The following is a 19,283-nucleotide window of genomic DNA, read 5'->3' as shown; positions in this document are numbered from 1 at the left end:
ATTCACAGCGCAAAGATTAAACCAAATTGAAGATTTTGAATTAGACTCCTGCCCCCTTGTGTTTGTTATATGCCGGTGCAGTATGGAGTATTAAAATTCAGAGAAATTTATGTCCAGTACAGGACATCGAATAGCATGCAAATGTCAAGAATCTGCATTCTTAATTATGTTTAATAATTTATCAAATTGATGTGCAACTTTAACGTGTACTTTTTTAGATGCACTTTGTCACTTGAAAAACAGGATTCAGGCCATTTTTATAATCCTGCTATTAGAATTAATTTCTGATTTGCATTCTAATGCCATACATGAATTATGCATGTTTCAATACCCAGTGGGTAATCTCATTGGGTGTGTTGTGTTTTGACATATTGAAATGTGGAACTACCCTCCCACAAATATTCACTAAAAGTATACTGTATTCTAGATTTTGGTTTAAATGACAGACCCGCTGCTTACAGCTCTGTTGCTTTCTAGCCTAATGACTGCAGCTTTTTTAGTAACGTTCCAGTGTTAGTCTTCAGGGGTGTTATATAACAGCACAGGGTGAGTGCACAAGTGGAAATTATTCAAATAAAAACCGCCATTCCTTATACTTTTCACTTGCTGCTGTTTTACAGTACATGTGTGTATCAAATCTAGTGCAGTTATAGTATCAAGTAACCTCCAAAATCTTCTCCCTCACTCAATTCCTGCCTCTTCTTTGTGCTCTATTAAAGAGAGGGAGTGAAAGGGAGAGAGAAAAGACAGAAAGAGAGAATCCTCCATTCGACGGTGTGCTTTTCCTACTGCTATCAGCTAAAATGCCTCATCCTGCAACAAAGCATAGCGTATTTCTCCCTGCATGCCTGATGCCCATGTGTGAGTACGAGTCCCTATCCCAGAGAGACGGATACGGCAACCCGCCGCAATGCTCTGCTGGGAGCGCACATCGAGGGATGTGATCCGTCTCCAACTCTTTTCTTCCTCTTCTTGATTTCCTTCCATTCAGAAGCTTTGCTGCCACACCAATCCTTATGCCACACAAAACCGGCAATGTTTTTTGCATGTTATTGTGCACTGAGGTCCAATGTGAAGGTAAGACCATGCTGTAAGTGTGAACTTTTGTGTGCAATGTACGTGTGTGAGTGTCACATGGGGCTGTACGATTATGCCATGTGGTCACACAAGTGGTTGTGGCATCTATTAATTGCCACACCAGGAAGCATGGCAGATTTGGCTGATTTTTACGTAAATTGTTTTGCGCTTTTGATTTTCTGGATGAGGTTTATCCAGAAGCATTTGGAGTTATCTTAACAGTCTTAGTATCAGTGTGAAAATGCTTAAAATGATGACAGATTTTTTTATATGAGATTTTTTAAATCTCTCAAAAGATTAAAGTGTGGATTAGTGTAGTTTATCTGAGTACTGCTAATTTAAAAACACTGTAGTCTTTCCCAATGTTATTCTGTATCAGGTTCTGTCTTACACAAACTTGCAAATATAGCATAGCAGCCTCACATTGTCACAACTATTAAAATTGATAATAAGAAGAAATGTTAACCAAATTAGCATATGAAAATTATTTCTGAAGGATCCTGTGAAATTGATGACTGATATAAATTCAGGTTTGCCATCACAGGAATAAATTACATTTTAAAATATATTCAATTAAAATCCGCTATTTAACAATGTAAAAATATTTAATATATTACTGTTTTACTGTATTTTTGATCAAATACATGCAGCCTTGGTAAGCATAAGAGACACAGACACAAACAATCTTTTGAACACCAATATATAAAAATATTTTAATAAAACTTTTAGTCTTTTTATTATCTTAAATTATTTAGTTAATTATCTTAATAAAGCAGAGGTTTATCTGAATGTATAAATAATTGCTGTTTTGTAATATCTACATTTGATATATATATATATATATTTATATATATATATATATATATATTTTTTTTTTTTTACAGATTTTTAAGTAGCTTCTTGTGTGTATATTGTAAATTATATTTATTGTTTTGTGTAGTATTGTTAATATCACCATAATTATACCTGTCTGATCTGTTTCTGCCGCAGTTTTCTATCCTGAGTTTGTCTGCTAAAGAGTGAGAGGTGTTTAATATGCAAGAAACTGTTACTGCACCTTTCAACCTCACTTCCCCCACCTCCCTCTGGTTACAGAGCAGGAAGTGCCCTGATAATGCAAGGTGGGGCAGTGCTGCCTGTGAAAAGTTGGCTCTGCTATATACACAAACTTTGTTGAAGAATACAGAAAAAAGCTCTGAAACACTGGTGTGAATTGACCTATTAAGCTATTTTTTATTCTATGCAAATATGCATATAGAAAAGATTTCGTTGGGGCTCGTCCGGGTTTTCTTATGTTGGTAAATTGCTGCTTGTTTGGAGTAGGTGGCATTCTGCTTTCCTCTGCAGCTTGTAATGGATTTATCTAAGAGAAGCTATGTTCTCATGCATCAAGCTGGCAGTTAACATGATGCTGCGGATGCAGGGGTGGACATGCTGGCGATGGGAGGAGAGGAAGTGTGCATGGGAAGCCAAAAACCGTATGGATGATTTGGTTCCTGAGCGATTATAGTAATATATTTGCAGTGTGTGTGATACTTTATTGTGTAGGATTGTGTGTGTGTGTGGGAGTGTGAGGGGTTGTGAATGCGTGGGAAGAGATTAATGCCAGTGTGTGTAGAAGCCTGCATGTGAGCGTACGTATGAGGGTGGATGTGTGTAGAGGAGTGAAACTGAGCTCTATCTGTCTTTTTCTTTCTGGCGTTAGTAGGCTGTATAATAAAACACTTGATCTGTCTATACCAGTGGGCATCTCAGATCTAAAGGCCTGCTGTATTCAGTAACATCACCCAATACTCTCTCCCACGTCAGTACTGCTACACACAACCTTTCTACTTCTTGGAGCATCATGAATCAGTGGACTTGATTTAGCAGTAGTCTTGCAGACAGTGTTGGGAAAGCTACTTTTCAAACTTTAGCTTCACAAGCATTATTGTAATGTTTAATACATACAGTTGAAGTCAAAACTTTACATACACCTTTCAGAATCTGCAAAATGTTCATTATTTTACCAAAATAAGAGGGATCATACAAAATGCATGTTATTGTTTATTTAGTACTGGCCTGAATAAGATATATCACATAAAATATGTTTACATATAGTCCACAAGAGAAAATAATAGTTGAATTTAAAAAAATGATCCCGTTCAAAAGTTTACATGCACTTGATTCCTAACACTGTTGTTACCTGAATGATCCAAAGCTGTGTGTTTTTTTTTTTAGTGATAGTTGTTCATGAGTCCCTTGTTTGTCCTGAACAGTTAAACTGCCTGCTGTTCTTCAGTAAAATCCTTCAGCTCCCACAAATTCTTTGGTTTTCCAGCATTTTTGTGTATTTGAACCCTTTCCAACAATGACTGTATGATTTTGAGATCCATCTTTCCATACTGAGGACAACTGAGGGACTCATATGCAACTATTACAGAATGTTCAAATGCTCACTGATGCTCCAGAAGGAAAAGCCATGCATTAAGAGCCTTTTCAAAAGAAAACTTTTGAACAGAATGAAGATGAGTAAATTTTTCTTGTTTTGCCTATATATCATATTTTTTCATTTAGTACTGCCCTTTAGAAGCTACAGAAGATACTTACATGTTTTTCAGAAGACAAATTAAGTTAAATTTACCTTGATCTTCAAATTCAAAAAGTTTTCACGCTCTTAACATTTTTATTCATTAACATTTTGCAGATTCTGAAAGGTGTAGGTAAAGTTTTGACTTCAAATGTACAGGTGCATCTCAATAAATTAGAATGTCGTGGAAAAGTTCCTTTATTTCAGTAATTCAACTCAAATTGTGAAACTCGTGTATTAAATAAATTCAATGCACACAGACTGAAGTAGGCTCACATTTAACAAAAACCCAACAATAATTAATCTCAACAAATTAGAATACTTCATAAGACCAATAAAAATACATTTTTAGTGAATTGTTGGCCTTCTGGAAAGTATGTTCATTTACTGTATATGTACTCAATACTTGGTAGGGGCTCCTTTTGCTTTAATTACTGCCTCAATTCGGCGTGGCATGGAGTTGATCAGTTTGTGGCACTGCTCAGGTGTAATGGAAGCCCAGGTTGCTTTGATAGCGGCCTTCAGGTCATCTGCATTGTTGGGTCTGGTGTCTCTGATCTTCCTCTTGACAATACCCCATAGATTCTCTATGGGGTTCAGGTCAGGCGAGTTTGCTGGCCAATCAAGCACAGTAACACCATGGTCATTGAACCAGCTTTTGGTACCTTGGGCAGGTGCCTAATCCTGCTGTAAAATTAAATCAGCATCTCCATAAAGCTTGTCAGCAGAAGGAAGCATGAAGTGAAAATTTCCTGGTAGATGGATGCGTTGACTGTGGACTTCAGAAAACACAGTGAACCAACACCAGCAGATGACATGACAGCCCAAATCATCACTGACTGTGGAAACTTCACACTAGACATCAAGCAACATGGATTATGTGCCTCTCCACTCTTCCTCCAGACTCTGGGACCTTAATTTCCAAATGAATTGCAACATTTACTTTCATCTGAAAAGAGGACTTTGGACCACTGAGCAACAGGCAAGTTTTTTTCTCCACAGCCCAGGTAAGACGCTTCTGATGTTGTCTCTGGTTCAGAAGTGGCTTGGTAGCCCTTTTCCTGAAGACGTCTGAGCGTGGAGACTCTTGATACACTGACTCCAGCTTCAGTCCACTCCTTGTGAAGCTCTCCCAAGTGTTTGAATCAGCTTTGCTTGACAGTATTCTCAAGCTTGCGGTCATCCCTGTTGCTTGTGCACCTTTTCCTACACAAATTCTTCCTTCCAGTCAACTTTGCATTTAATATGCTTTGATACAGCACTCTGTAAACAGCCACACCTTTCAGTAATGACCCTCTGTTCGTCTTCTGGATCATTGCCAAGTCAGCAGTCTTCTCCATTATTGTGGTTTCAAAGAACAAAAGAGACCCGGAATTTATACTGTAGGGATAATAATTATATATAATATAATATTAATTGAAACTCAAATGTAAATATTCTAATATTTTGAGATACTGATTTTTGACTTTCATGAGCTGTAAGCGCTAATCATAAAAATTAAAACAAAAAAACTTTTGAAATGTTTTACTTTACATGCAATGAATCTAAAATATATGAAAGTTTCACTTTTTGAAATAAGTTACAAGAAAAAATTAACTTTTTCACGACATTCTAATTTATTGAGATGCACCTGTATATATATATAAGTTGATAATACTTTGATGCAGCAAGAATGCATTAAATTGTAAATATATATTAAATTGTGTGTGTGTGTGTGTGTGTGTGTGTGTGTGTATACACACACACAGGGAAAAAAACATTAGAATGTAAGCTGAGCAAAGGGATTTGGCCCTCATTATTTACTCTTTTAGAATTTATATTTGGCTTGAAGAGCCAGCTGATGGCAATTAACATGTTGCACACCCTCTCTTTCAAGATAATGATAGTGTGAGCCAGGAATGGAGTTAGATTTAGTTTTTTACTCTCTCACTTAAAGTAAAAACACTCTGTCTGAACACATTGTGCATGCTAATGCTCTACATTGCAGCTTTTCCAACCAATGTGTGTGCAGCCGGGGATCATAGGGCTTTGCAGCATGTGAATTCAGACTGGGAGAAAGAGGTACCCAGACAGTACTGACCCATCTGCTAAAAACGCTGAGCAAGCTTTGAGTCATGCAGTCATGAATATTTCACAAGGAAATCAGTTCTGATGATGAATGCAGTAACACTTGCAGAGAGTCAGACATACCTTCTCTAACCTGGACCTGCATTTTATGCTAGAACACTTTTGTTCTATTTTCTTCTCCTTATCAGAGGATGATGGTTATGTCCATTTTCTTCAAGTATTTCAATATTTTTTATAGTCAGTTCCTGATAACTTTGCTTGTCTTTAAATTTGTCTGGATTGCGGGTTTTGGTCATGGTAGCTTTACTCTGGGTTTAACAAGCAGTCAGACAGTGGTATTGAGGTTTGATGTCTTTGTGAAATTCTTGTCTGTTCCTCTGGAGTTTTCTTAGAAGCAGACAAGCTTGTGTTTCCCTGTGCTTATGTTTGTTCATGGCGTATGTGAGTGTGGTTTCTGCGTGTTCTCATTAGTGGAAACAGGGTCACCACCACCCACTACAGCTTCATTAAACTTGGTGCGTTTCTAACACACACACACATACTCAAGGCTGTCTATCACTGTATCACATACACATATTAATCATATGGGCACAGCTTGTTCCTGTAAGGCTTTGCTAGCAGACACACACACACACACACACAAAAGAGCCCATTATAACCAGTGTAGTATAGACTTTAATTCTGAAGTAAAAAGTTAGTGGTGTTCATTACTTTGCGTTTGCTCGGACTGTCCTGGGTAGTTTTCAGGGGCTTTCTAAGGCCCAGTTTCTACCCCTTAACCATATCCCTCCGTTTTGTGTGTTCACGTGAAGGGGTAGGTGTGTCTCGATTCTCTTTTGGTTGGAGGGGTAGAGGGAAGGGGAAGGGCCATATAGCCTTTCAAACGAAGGTTTTTCAGGACCACACTTCAAACGAAGGGGCATAAACCGGCTACAGTGACAACATGGCTGCCCGAGTGAACAAAAAGACCCATAAATGTAAGCATGTTTGGCATTAATGAAGATTTTCATGAAAATAAACACTTGTTTTATGTTACATTCAATCGTGTGTTCATATTTATGGTCATGTTATTCAAAGAAATGTTTGTAAAAAATTGCTAGTTTGCTAACGTCATATCATTACTGACTGCATGATAGTACTAGAGATGCAACGATACCATTCTTTCAGAACCGATCCGATACCGAAAATTCTGAGTATATGCCGATACCGATCCAATCTGATACCAGCAGTTTTTTTTTAAATCAATGTAGATTTTCTATACTATACTCTGTGTTGACCTGTTCATCACTAATTTTTGTCTACTACATATAGATAACTTAATTTTAATGAAAAATAACAAATGAAAAAAATATATAAACATAATCTATGACAAAAATACTATCATAAACTAGGTTAGCAGCAAAAGATAGGCTACTCTAGAAACATCATGGGTGCACAATTTTATAAAATCTAGTGAAACAAATAAAAGCGAATAAGTGTACGACTATAGTTTGACAATAGTAACCGAATGCAACAAGCAGTTTGAATGCTGAATGGAGGATGACGTGAAGTTGAATTTAACGACTTAAATATTCATCTGTACCTCTAAGATTAAACTATGGAACAGCTTCAGAACACTTGAAATATAGTGCCCGAAAACTTTATGGTGTTTTATAATGGTTTTGTGGCTTTCGTGGGGCTCAACAGTAACACAGAATGGTATATGCACAATATCGGATTTAGATCGGTCTCGTCTGACCGATACCCGATCTGCAGAAAATGACCATATCGGAGCCGATACCAATCCTGAGTATCGGATCGATGCATCCCTAGATAGTACATATTTTCATGTCTGATTAGGGCGATAACCACCATAGACATTCAGGGAGGCTAGCCCCCCCAATAATTAGAAATCACTAAAACTTTTTCTCAAATATTGCCAATTGGAGAGAGAGAGAGATGAAAGTTGCATGTCTGTGCGTCTCTTTATAATGAGTGAGTTTACTTCAAAAACAGCGATTTTTATCCTCTCATTGCTGGAAAATATAATGAAGCGGTTCAGTATTTAAACTGCTATTAATAAAAGTCGTGGGGCAGGGTTGACAAGTTTCTTTGTTCCTGGATGTGTGAGCTACACAATCTCCTATATATACAGTATATATACATACAGTCATGGCCAAAAATATCGGCTCCCTTGGTAAATATGATCAAAGAAGGCTGTGAAAATTAATCTGCATTGTTAAATTGTTTAATTAATGAAAATTAAACAGATATTATTTTTTTGGAAAATAAAGGGGATTTAATATTACAATTAAAACATTGAAGACATATTTTATGATTATTCCTTAAAAATAAGGTTTTAATCATTTTAGTAGGCTATTACGTACATTCTACTGAACAACGGGAATATATTTCTGCCGCAATGTCTACAATTGAAACCCGAACTTTTATTTTGACGCGTTGCCGTGAATAACTTTACATTTCTGTGTGTATATGTTATGAGGATAGTTTTACTCAAATGAAACTGACATATGCTCATGAAGTGACTCTCAGAGCAGTTCTGGAGATGTTGTTCATGTATTTGTGTCCTCATTTAGTGAGACGGCAGACGTTAATATCACCGCAAGCCTCACGCGCACTTCTGTATGAGTAGTAAACAAAACCGCGTGTCTGCGCCATACATTAACACAGAGACAGGCAGAAGTCATATTTAAATAGTAGTTTCGCGGCTTAATATTTACAAATACTAGTGGGAGTGGACTCACATGTGTGTGCACTTACGTTTGTGTGTGTGTGTGTGTGTGTGTGTGTGTGTGTGCACATCGGGGCGGAACTACGCTGTGCGCAATGCAGAGAGCGCGAATGTAATTTAAAGACAGAAATAACATGCCGTTGTGTAAATAAGACAAATAACGTAAGGCTAGTTAGTTTGTTTAATAAAAGAACAAGGTGTAGACTAGGGGTGGGAATCGCAGGGTACCTCACGATACGATATAATCACGATACATGGCTCACGATAACGATAATATCACGAGACAGCGAATCTGCAATAATCGATATATTGCAAGACAATCATATAATGATACATCACGATATCTGTCTATGAAAACAAAATGCCTGTGAAAACGTTAAGTGCAAGTTTTCTTTCTTTATTCAAGTCCAAACTGTTAGAAAACAGCAACAAAAGTTTTGTAAATCAATTTTAACATGTTAAGTAAAGTAATCATTTTATTCTTGGACTTCTTAAAAGCTTACACTTTTCTCCGTGTGTAAACCAACACATTTAACTGCTTATCAACATATATATATATAAACCTGGTACATTTCAAAATTTACCTGAAAAGCTTTTCCTCTCTCATCATAAAAACGGTGTCCTGCACATATGGCATGCAGGGAAAAAATAGCCGGTCGCATCGCGTCTTTTACGCACTCAAGTTCGTTATTTCAAATGTAGATGCGCGACAAGCACACGCACTTCTGCGCCCCATGACGGCTCTGACAAAGTTTTGTTTCGCCGTCCATGCCATAGGTGCAGATTTATGTTTCTACCGGTCGGTGCCCACTGCCCTCACACTGCATAACGCACACTTGTAATATCTGAGATAGAAGGGAAAACTGGACGCGCTGGCAGTGCTCTCTCTAACACATATAGTGAGGGAAATCCACCAGCGATTCAAGCGGAGAGGCTACTCATGGACTGAATATGCGCTCTGCAATAATAACATGATCGGTGCCAATGGCCCATGCTATCTGGTCTATTTATAGATAGCTGGTCTGGCACTTCCGGAGCAGTTTTTTTAGTTCTCATCTCCATAAACATATATTCAGTATATTCAGTTATCAGACACGACTGGAACTTCAAATTGGACTGGCTTCTATGGTCAGATGAAACTAAAACATTTGCTTTTTAGCAGTAAACACTCAAGATGGGTTTGGTGAACACAGGGATAAAAAGTACCCCATGTGTACAATGAAATATACTGCTGTATTTTTGATGTTGTGGGCCTATATTTCTGCTGGAGGTCCTGGACATCTTGTTTAGACACATGGCATCATGGATTCTATCAAATACCAACAGATAAAAAATGTATAAGTGACTGACTCTGTTAGAAATCTTATAATGGGCCATGTTTGGATCTTCCAACCGTACAATAATCCAAACACAAACCTCAAAAACAACACAAAAATGGGTCACTGACCACAAAACCAAGCTTCTGCTGGCCATTCCAGTCCTCTGACCTGAACCCTGTAGAAAATGAGTGAGGTGAACTGAAGAGAAGAAGCACCGTCATGGAGCTGGGAATCTGAAGGGTCTGGAGAGATTCTGGATGAAAGAATGGTCTCTGATCTCTTGTCAGGTGTTCTTTAACCTCATCAGGCATTATAGGAGAAAATTTAGAGCTGTTAAACTGGCAAATGGAGGTTTCAAAAAGTATTGTATAAAACGGTGCCGTTAATTGTGGCCAATGTGTATTAGAGAAAAACATTTATTTCATAATGATATTTCACCCCATTTTAAATTCTTATTATCCAATGAAAGGTTAGATTTTTGTGAATTTTTAAAATAAAAGATCAAAAGGATTAACAATGCAGATTGATTTTCACAGCCTTCTTTGATCATATTCACCAAGGGTGCCGATATTTTTGGCCATGGCTGTATATATATATGTGTGTGTTTGTGTGTGTGTGTGTGTGTGTGTGTGTGTGTGTTTGTGTTTGTGTGTGTGTGTGTGTCTGCAAGTAGTGCATTAATATAGAATGGTAATTAAAGGCTCTAATGGACACCAGTATAGGTGTTTGTATTGTTGGAACTAGATGACGTATGATGACGTGAGGTATAGTAGTGGTGTCCCATTTCTTAAACCCCTTTCACACTGCATGTTGGTCCTGGAAAATTGCTGGAGTGCCTTTGTTTTTGTGAACGCAAACACGTCCCGGGATTAATTCCGGGATCGATCCCGGGTTGGGGACCTAGTAACATTTCCGGGTTCAATCCCGGAATGAGCTCTGTGTGAACAAAAGTCAGAACAAATGCCGTAAAGGCTGATAACATGCAACTTTTTTACCGGGTATTTTGAAGACAGATCAATGTTCACGACGAAAAATTTATAAACTGGAATGAAGCAGAGATCAGGGAGTTCCTCACTATCCACGCTGAAGCTGAAATCATTCACCAGTTTAGTGAAATGGTACACGGCGCAAATCACAGGACACATTTTCTGTGTATTTTCCGGAATAGCTGTGTGAAAGAGGCGGAATATTAGGGGAGAATATTTTAACCCCTACCCCTTGACACTCTGTTTCAAGCGACAAGGGTAAAAGGGTAAATTAAATACACAGTAAATTTCCTGGTATTAAATATACACTGCTCAGAGTACATATGGGAACTGGTGTTAACTGGTATTAAATAAACACTGCTCAGAGTACATATGGGAACTGGTTAGGGAACTGGTTCCCATATGTACACAGAGCAGTGTTGATTTAACACCAGGAAATTTACTGTGTAGGTGAAGGGGTATAAAATAGAATTGGGATTGGGCCTAAATGTCTTCAGTCAAAAAAAAGAAAAAAGCAAGTCTCTTTTGCATTTTAGTCTTTAAAAATTATTTGTTTACTTATTCTTCCCTCAGTGTAGGGGCTGGTTCACACAAAATACAATTTTACATTTAAAAAATGAGAAGTGGGATTTGGAATTAAAAAGAAAAATCTAAATAAAACAAAACAAAACACAAGGTCTCGAGACACTTGACTTCAGGGCCAAAACCACGGAAAAGGTTAGAGGTGGAATGAAAAAAAGCCTGCTCTGTGTGTACAGCCCCATAGTCTATTGAATCATTTGTAACTCTTTTGGTAATACTTTAACTAACATTGGGTAATACATTTCTTACAGTATTTATTCATTATTTTTAACATTATTGAAAGAAAATATAATACAAATATGTTCATATTATCCCAAGCCCATTAAATAATATTAACAGACACAACATATTATTTTATTAATGTTTTATGTTGTAAATAACATTTACTAAGATTAATAAATGCTTCAGAAATTGTATAATTAGTTCTTGTTAACTATTGCAGTTAAATAATGTTAACAAATGGAATCTTATTGCAAAGTATTACAGAATTTTCAATATCTGTTTTTCATCTGCCAAGCAAAAACTCTGATCATGATCACTTAGAAAAGTAATACACTTCTCAACAAACCACATTATTTCAAGTATCATTAATGCTCTTAGCACAAAGAATTAGGACAGGCGTTATGTCCAGAATCTTATATCACAATATGACGAATTTTATTTCATGGTAATGGTATATCACGATATAGTTATTTTTTGCTTTAAATAAGGTCTTTATGATCTAAAGATTTTTGAGACCATAGAAATTCCATAATTCTTGTCAAACAACTCAAGCTCACTCAAGCGATTAAATAAGAATAAGAAACTAACTGACCTATCAGTAAGCCCCTCCCCTCAAACACAGATGAGCCAATGACAGTCGAGTATCAGTTGCACGAGGAACGGAACTCAGATATCTTTAGGTTTCAGCGCCATAGAGAAACATAGAGGATCCGACGCTTGCATTGTTTTGATGGTGTTTATGCTACAAAAATGAAAAAACAATGTGCTTGAGGTACTTCTAACATTTATTCCAGGTATCCTGAGAGGATAGGCAATATAATTTATTTTATTAACTTTTTTAAACCCAAACAAAACAGAGCAAAATGTCCCTAAGCATTCAACCCCAATCCCAAATGAAGACAAAAACATTCGTTTTCTTGTTGTCAATTTTCATCTGCTTAAGCAGAACGTTAATGTCATCTTGTGCTTCAGAAAGGTACCTCTGGCTAAAACTAACGTTAAAGTTAGTACGCCCATGCTAACGTACAAACCTAAATAGCGGACTGTTCTCACGTCATGTACAGTGTAGGTCAAAAATGATTAAAGGTCTATACATTTCAGTGCCTATCCATATAAAACTGGTTAAATGTAAATTAATTTAATCTTACGCTGCGATACATGAACAGTGTTGATCCTGCATGTTGTCATCCTCATGACGACCGTAATATGATTTATATTATTTTAGAAGACTTCTCCTGCTTGCATTGTGATCTGTAAACCCTCGCTTTGAGTTACCCACCATATTTATTTTAAAATATTTTATATATCCCTCCATGGAATATTTAATTAACACTTGAATGGTAGCCTTTCCGTGCCCAAAATTGTTCGAAAACATTGTGGGACAAGGTTTTCACACTGACAGCTGGCATTGTAAGAGAGTGTGCAGCTCCGTTTGTTTGTCCGAGGGAGCAACAGTAACTAAGTAAGGGGGGCGGGGCTTACCGTTAGGTCAATTGAGCCCCGCTCCCCTTAGTGACTGTTGCTGTCATGACAGCCCTATTTCAGAACCAGCCACTATCAATATAATCTGGCTGCGGGCACGGGCCAGATATCATTGCTGGCGGGCCAGTTTTGGCCCGCGGACCACCTGTTGCTGACCACTGATTTAGGGTTAGGAGTTTCTTAATATAATGCAGCAGTAATAATGATAATTAGCATTAACATTATGCAACTTCTAAACTGTAGTATTGTGGGCTTTGATACTTGATTTAAGGTTCATATAAGCTACAAAACCTCTTGTTGTACCTGTCAACTGTCGACTTCCTGAGAGGGAACTGTGTTGCAGTACAACTTTTCCGTGTGGGCTCGGTGGCCCTTCCTCTCTTGGTTCCCGCTTGGCTGTGCTCCCTGCAGTAGACTTGCTGAGTGCCGCAGAGTGCTGGATGCAGCGGTGGGGAAGGGATTCAGGGCCTCCCCACATCTCTGGCATGGTCTCTCTCTCTCTCTCACTCACACACACACACACACACACACACACACACACACACAAACAAACACGATGAACACAGTCTCTGAGTCTGCCCAGAGAAAAGGAAGCCACTCCACAGAACATGAACACCTCTCTACTGTCCGATTGAATACTCACTGAAACACGCTCACACATACATACACACACACACGCACATACATACACACACACACACTCAGAGAAGCATGCAGGAACAGAAAGTGAGGAGCCAAGAGGTAAGCAAAAAAGACTTTGTACTGTACATCATGTCAGGTGTGGAGAGGAGGAGGAACGTAAACTGAAGTGATTAAGTGCTGTTTCGATGCTTCAGTTGTCAAAGTCGTAAATATTATAAGTTGGCATTGCAAACTGTTGTTGAGAATGTTTTTCAGTCTGTCGTAAGAAACTCTGCAGCAAAGTGACTCACCCCAAAAGCTTGTCTCACTCTTTCTAGTACATTTTGGTATCATTTTCTTGTTTCATCTCTATCTGTCACTCTTTCTATTTTCCTTTCACTTTGTCTCTTTCCTCTTCCGTTTCCTTCTGTTTCTTTTAGAATCAAGTGTTCTAGAGAGCTAACTAAAAAGCACTTGATATCATCCCTTTTCTCTTTCTGTATATCATAATTTTTGCTTTGTTTTTATAATCAGGGTGATTTTATGATTAGTTATGTTACACATGTGAGACCCTTAGTGCTCTGCTTGACTTTTATGTGCACTCACATGCTGCATTTCACTGCTGTATGAGCAAATTCTCAGCAAGCATGTGGCTGTTTGCTGAGCCTGTGTGTCTGTTGGAAGTTGATGTGTTAAGGGGGGGAAGTTTTTGTGGTCAGATCTGATCCCCTGGTGCATGATGCTTTTTCTCATGTTTGCTTCAGCTGGTGGTGATGACACGTCCACTCAAGGGTGCTCTACGCACACGTTTATATTGTTTTGTATATAGAAGAAAAGAAGAAGGCTCAGCACTGAGTCCTGAGGTATACCATTACTTAGCCAGACATCCCCACATGTTTTTGCCGGGATACAGTGAGATAATAAAAAAACAAGATAAAAAGAAAGATAAAGTGCAGAAGGAAAGGTGGAATGAATGGAGATTATGTGAGTTGAACATGTTCCCAGTCTGTGTTCACACGGTCTCTCTTGATCAGCTCCAATCAGGATCTCTGACTACGTCCTTCATCCGTCTGCCATCTCATCTGCTTCCCTCAGAATAACACCATTGTTCACACGGGCTCTCGTCTTTCGGCCTGGCTACTCTGCTGTTTGGACCCAGACTGTCTGTGTGTGTGTGTTTGAGAGAGAGTACTCATGTTACCCCCTGACTGTGCCTTGTTAGAGTGGTAAACATGAGCAGCTAACAGATGCAGGGTCTGTTCTTTTATATCAGTGACACACACTCAGAAACACAAGTCTTAGTGCACATCTTCAAAACTGTCTAACCCAATACTATCTGGTCATTGGAACAGATAAGTTTATTTTTCTGTTAATATGGGCCTCCCTGATTAGTTGCCTGCTTTATTCATCAAGGAGCCTACAGTAATATGAAATGGGTGTTTTGAAGCATGAAAGTTCAGTGGAAACTTGAACAGATTTTTGTTAAAGTCTTGATTTTATTTGTTGATCTTGATTTTATTATTATGATGTGTAGAACATTTATTTTTATACAAAACAACAACACATCTGTCACCCTACAATATAATATATGAGATGTTTTTAATCTCACACTGCCTGATCTCACACAGCAAAACCCTTGATAATCCATAGACTTCAGTAGTTACTAAGGGTGTAACGGTGCACGTATTCGTACCGAAACTTTTGGGTACTGGTCTTTTGGTTCAGTTCGCATGTGTACCGAACAAATACAGCATTTTTCCAATAAATGGTGTTCAGACAGTCTTTGATGTGGCATCACAGATCGCTGTATAAACGCCTCGGAGAGCTGCTTATGGGACGATTCAGAAACATGCTGGTATAAACGCAAGCATTGACTAGAGTGGCGCGATCAGCTCCAGTTCTCGTGTCTGAGCACCTCAGATGCGTGCCGTGTACATGGAGTTCGTTCGAATGGCAGAGCTGAGCGCGAATGAATGCGATCATTCCTTCCTCTTTACTACTAGCTTATAATTCAATGATTATAACTTGCGATTAAATTTTAAACGTAGCAATGAAGCAAAATTTGGTCGTTTTATGCTGTACCGAAATCATGCTGAACCATGACGTTAAAACCGAGGTATGTACGAACCATCATATTTGTGTACTGTTACACTTACATCCCTAGTAGTTACAATGTTGCACTTTTTTATTAAAAATAATATTCTAACAATTCTTAAAGAAAACATTTGATGCTTTCCTTTCCTGCGCTCACACAGCTCTAGGGTGTTATCTAGATCAGCGGTTCTCAATTCCAGTCCTCGCATACCCCCGCTCCTGACATTTTGTATGTTCTCTTATCACTTCAGACGATGTTCTATTCGACTGTAAGTGCCCTGCGAAGTGGACATCACAGGATATTCCGCCATGATTCCAGTTTGAAGCGAACGTATATGTTCCATTCAAAGGGCAATGAAGTGTGTGAGACGTGAATTTAAATTGTATTTATTTACAGAGGTATATTATGTCACACTTCACACTTCTCTAGTAAGTTTTGTCTGTGTGTGAAGACGCTGCAGGCTGTGGCGCAGCGCAAATTTGTGAATGAATGTTCCCGAAGTTAAGTAAACTTCAACGGATTTCCCCTGCTCAGGGAGTAGGGAGCAATGGACACTGTGTAGGGACCATGCCAATCGGACCACAGTTTATGAGCTGATGATCTGATCTGAAAGAGAGACATGCAAAATATGCAGAGCGGGGTTCTAGTCCCTAAATGTCATGAGATGTGTTTGTCTGTATTGTCATCTGCCAAGTAAAAACTAATAGCAGCCTTCTCCTCAAAACTTTATGATGTACAAAAACACCTAAATAAACAGAATATATAATGTCACACAATTAATGTATAAAGTCATTATGGCCAACCAGTAATATAAAATAAAAAATAATTAAAATTCAGTCAGCACACTGTAAGTGATGAAATCCACCACTGCTTGGGACTGTTCTCTATTCATCCCCTTCCTAACAATTTCTAATGATTAAATTATTGACATTTCACTGTCAGGACTAATTGACATAGATGCTGAAAATGGGGAGGGTTCATGACCCCCAGAATAAAATGTGCAGTTAGAACTTTCAGAGTCAGAGTTTTTCCTCTGACTGTGCTCTTCTTCCAGCCCAAGAAGATTTTTTCTTTATAATTTATTTCATTATTCTATTTTATGATATGTTTTTCCTCTAATATTTATAATATATTACCTTTCAGCTTTATTTCAGTTAATGAAAACTATTTTAAATGGTTTTAGTTTTAGTTAAAAAGCCAAAATTATTTTATAAAAGCACTTAGTTTTAACGGAAACTGTAGAGTGACTTTAAAACATAATTTTTACAGTAATTTCAGGGCAGGGTTTTAGTTCATATTGTTGTCATGTCATATAACACAGTTATATCAGTTTACACAGCTTAGTAAGTAATTTTATCACACAAAAGTTATGAGCTCTCTGCTGTTTCAAGATGTCTCAGGTGTGAGCAGAAGAGTTGTCCCTACACCGTCCTGTTTTAATTGAGATAATTGCATGTCACTTGGTGTGATTACTTACAGCATTGCCATGATTAATAGAGTGATTAGCCAAGTGCTAAGGGCTGTATTTTGGAGAGGGGGAGATACAGCATGGGAATCTTAATTAGGTTTTCCATGTTGTATAAGTAAACCCACGCTGCAGGCTTATATAACCCAAAGCCACATTTGTGATTTGTAAACCAGAGTATTTTTAGCATTATTTTTAAAAGCAAGATCCATATCTGGACTCTAATCCGTTCTGTGTAAAATCTGTTTGCTCCATTTTCCAGCTTATTGTTCATTCCCTTGGTACAGCTATCCAAAATTGTCAGCATGAAGGGATGCGGTCTCTAAGATTTGTTAATTTATCCACAATTTGTTATATTTGTACAACAAATATGCATTTATTGAGGTTGTTATCTTGAGAGGCACCATACACATTGTGATAAAACTGGATACTGGATATATATAATGGTAATTTCTTTGAAGCTATCGCTCTCAAGGGCTTTTCATACTGCACTAAACCCAAGGTAAATGTATTTTTAAAGCCAGAACTAAGTCTACTTTTAACCCTGAGTAGCCCAGGATTATGTTTACTTAGCTTTTTGGTGCATTGTCTGATTTATTTGAAGCAAAGGTTCTTTAGAGTCAAATTATGGCTTCATTTTCTTACGTGGAATAATATCACAGATGAAAAATCAATTAAAGTCAAACTTAGGACATTGTAGTGTAGTGAGGGAGTCATTTCTATCAAGCCACTTGAAGTCTTCTTGCTCTTTCTTTTATGTAGTTCCCAAGAGGTGTCTCAGAGCTCAACTCTAATTGTCCTTTACCACTGTAATTAAACAGTCTGTAAAAATCTATCAAACTTCTAATTAATTTCTAGTCTGCTCCGGATACTGAGTCCACTGTTAGTTCAGCCTCAAACTCCACTGTCTCCTCAGTCAACTGCAGCATATGCATGCTGTCCACGAAGAGCCCCGAGAACACCTCTCCACAACATTAAAGTCAAAATGCTACCCTTACAGCTGCAATTTGACTGTCAGGATGTTCTGAACTATGTGTCACTGCAGTAATCTTTGTATTTTTTTTTTCTCTAAAAGCTTCATTTCTATATCATATAGAATTTTGATGTATGTGTGTGTGTCTGGGTGCTGTGAAGGTCCTAACGTGGGTCACAGCTGGCATATTTCAGCACAGCTTTTATGTGGTGTTGCATCTTGAAGCAAAATTGTTAAGGCGCCTTGAGAAAATTAGATTTTATTACAGACAGTGGGTTACAATCTCAAAGGTTCTCCATAAACCGTAGTATTGATATGCAAACCCATAATGTAAATTATTAGTGGTTCATGACAGATTTACAATGACAGACCTTTAGCTCCTAGTCCTTAATGTTACTGGCTTGTTTGATGCATTCTTCCTGTGTTTTGCTGCAGGCCAGAGCAAATGACACAGAGGGAGAGGTGTATCCATCCCAGCCTCCACCACAGAGAGATGATGCTTTACTGTAATACCGTAATGTAGCACAGTCTGAAGCCAGACTGGCTCTCCCCGTGCTGAAGGCATGCTGAAATATTAATGTCAACTGGAGGGGATTTAGCTGCAGGTATGAGGCTAATGCAGAAGTGAAAACAGGCCTGCTATTACTGTGCTACAGGCATGAGATGCTAAATTAGGAGGTCTCGAAAACAGACACTTGATTATCTTTTCTGGGATCATGTGTGGGGATGAGCAGATGGAAATTTTCTCTAACTTCTATTTTTATTTGAATAAGTCTATTAATTAATTTGTTAATGATTTAATTAAACACAAATGATTAATGCTCTGAGCAGAGACTTGTTGACTGGAGAAAGCACAAAGTTTTGTGTGAAATTAATAGTTTTACTCAGCAAGTATATTGAACAGAAGTAACAGTAAATATATTGATAATGTTACATAAGATTTCAATTTTTAATTCAGTGCTGTTCGAATCATTAAATGATCCTGAAAAGATGTTTCAGGGTTTCCACAAAATTAAGGAGCACAACTGTTTTCAAGAAAAGAAAAAAAGGTACTTGAGCAGCAAATCCACATATGATTTCTGAAGGATCATGTG

General features: G+C 37.9%; 1 protein-coding gene across 3 annotated transcripts in view; it reads left to right on the top strand.

Annotated features, from left to right (window-relative positions):
* LOC306864446 (disks large homolog 2) overlaps nt 1-19,283 on the top strand; it is a 224,042-nt gene that overhangs the window by 45,430 nt on the left and 159,329 nt on the right. Inside the window, exon 1 of one of the 3 annotated variants that reach the window (XM_079408456.1) lies at nt 13,559-13,776. The exons of the other annotated variants lie outside the window; for them this stretch is intronic. Within the exon in view, the coding sequence (XP_079264582.1) occupies nt 13,747-13,776 (30 nt within the window). The 5' untranslated portion in view covers nt 13,559-13,746. Of the gene's footprint in view, nt 1-13,558; nt 13,777-19,283 lie in introns of those variants that run through there. 3 annotated transcript variants of the gene reach the window in all.

The sequence above is a fragment of the Barbus barbus genome, assembly GCF_936440315.1.
Source record: "Barbus barbus genome assembly, chromosome: 45".
NCBI classification, from domain to species: Eukaryota; Metazoa; Chordata; class Actinopteri; order Cypriniformes; family Cyprinidae; genus Barbus; species Barbus barbus.
The sequence above is the reverse complement of the archived record's forward strand: the minus strand, read 5'-3'. Positions and strand labels throughout refer to the sequence as shown.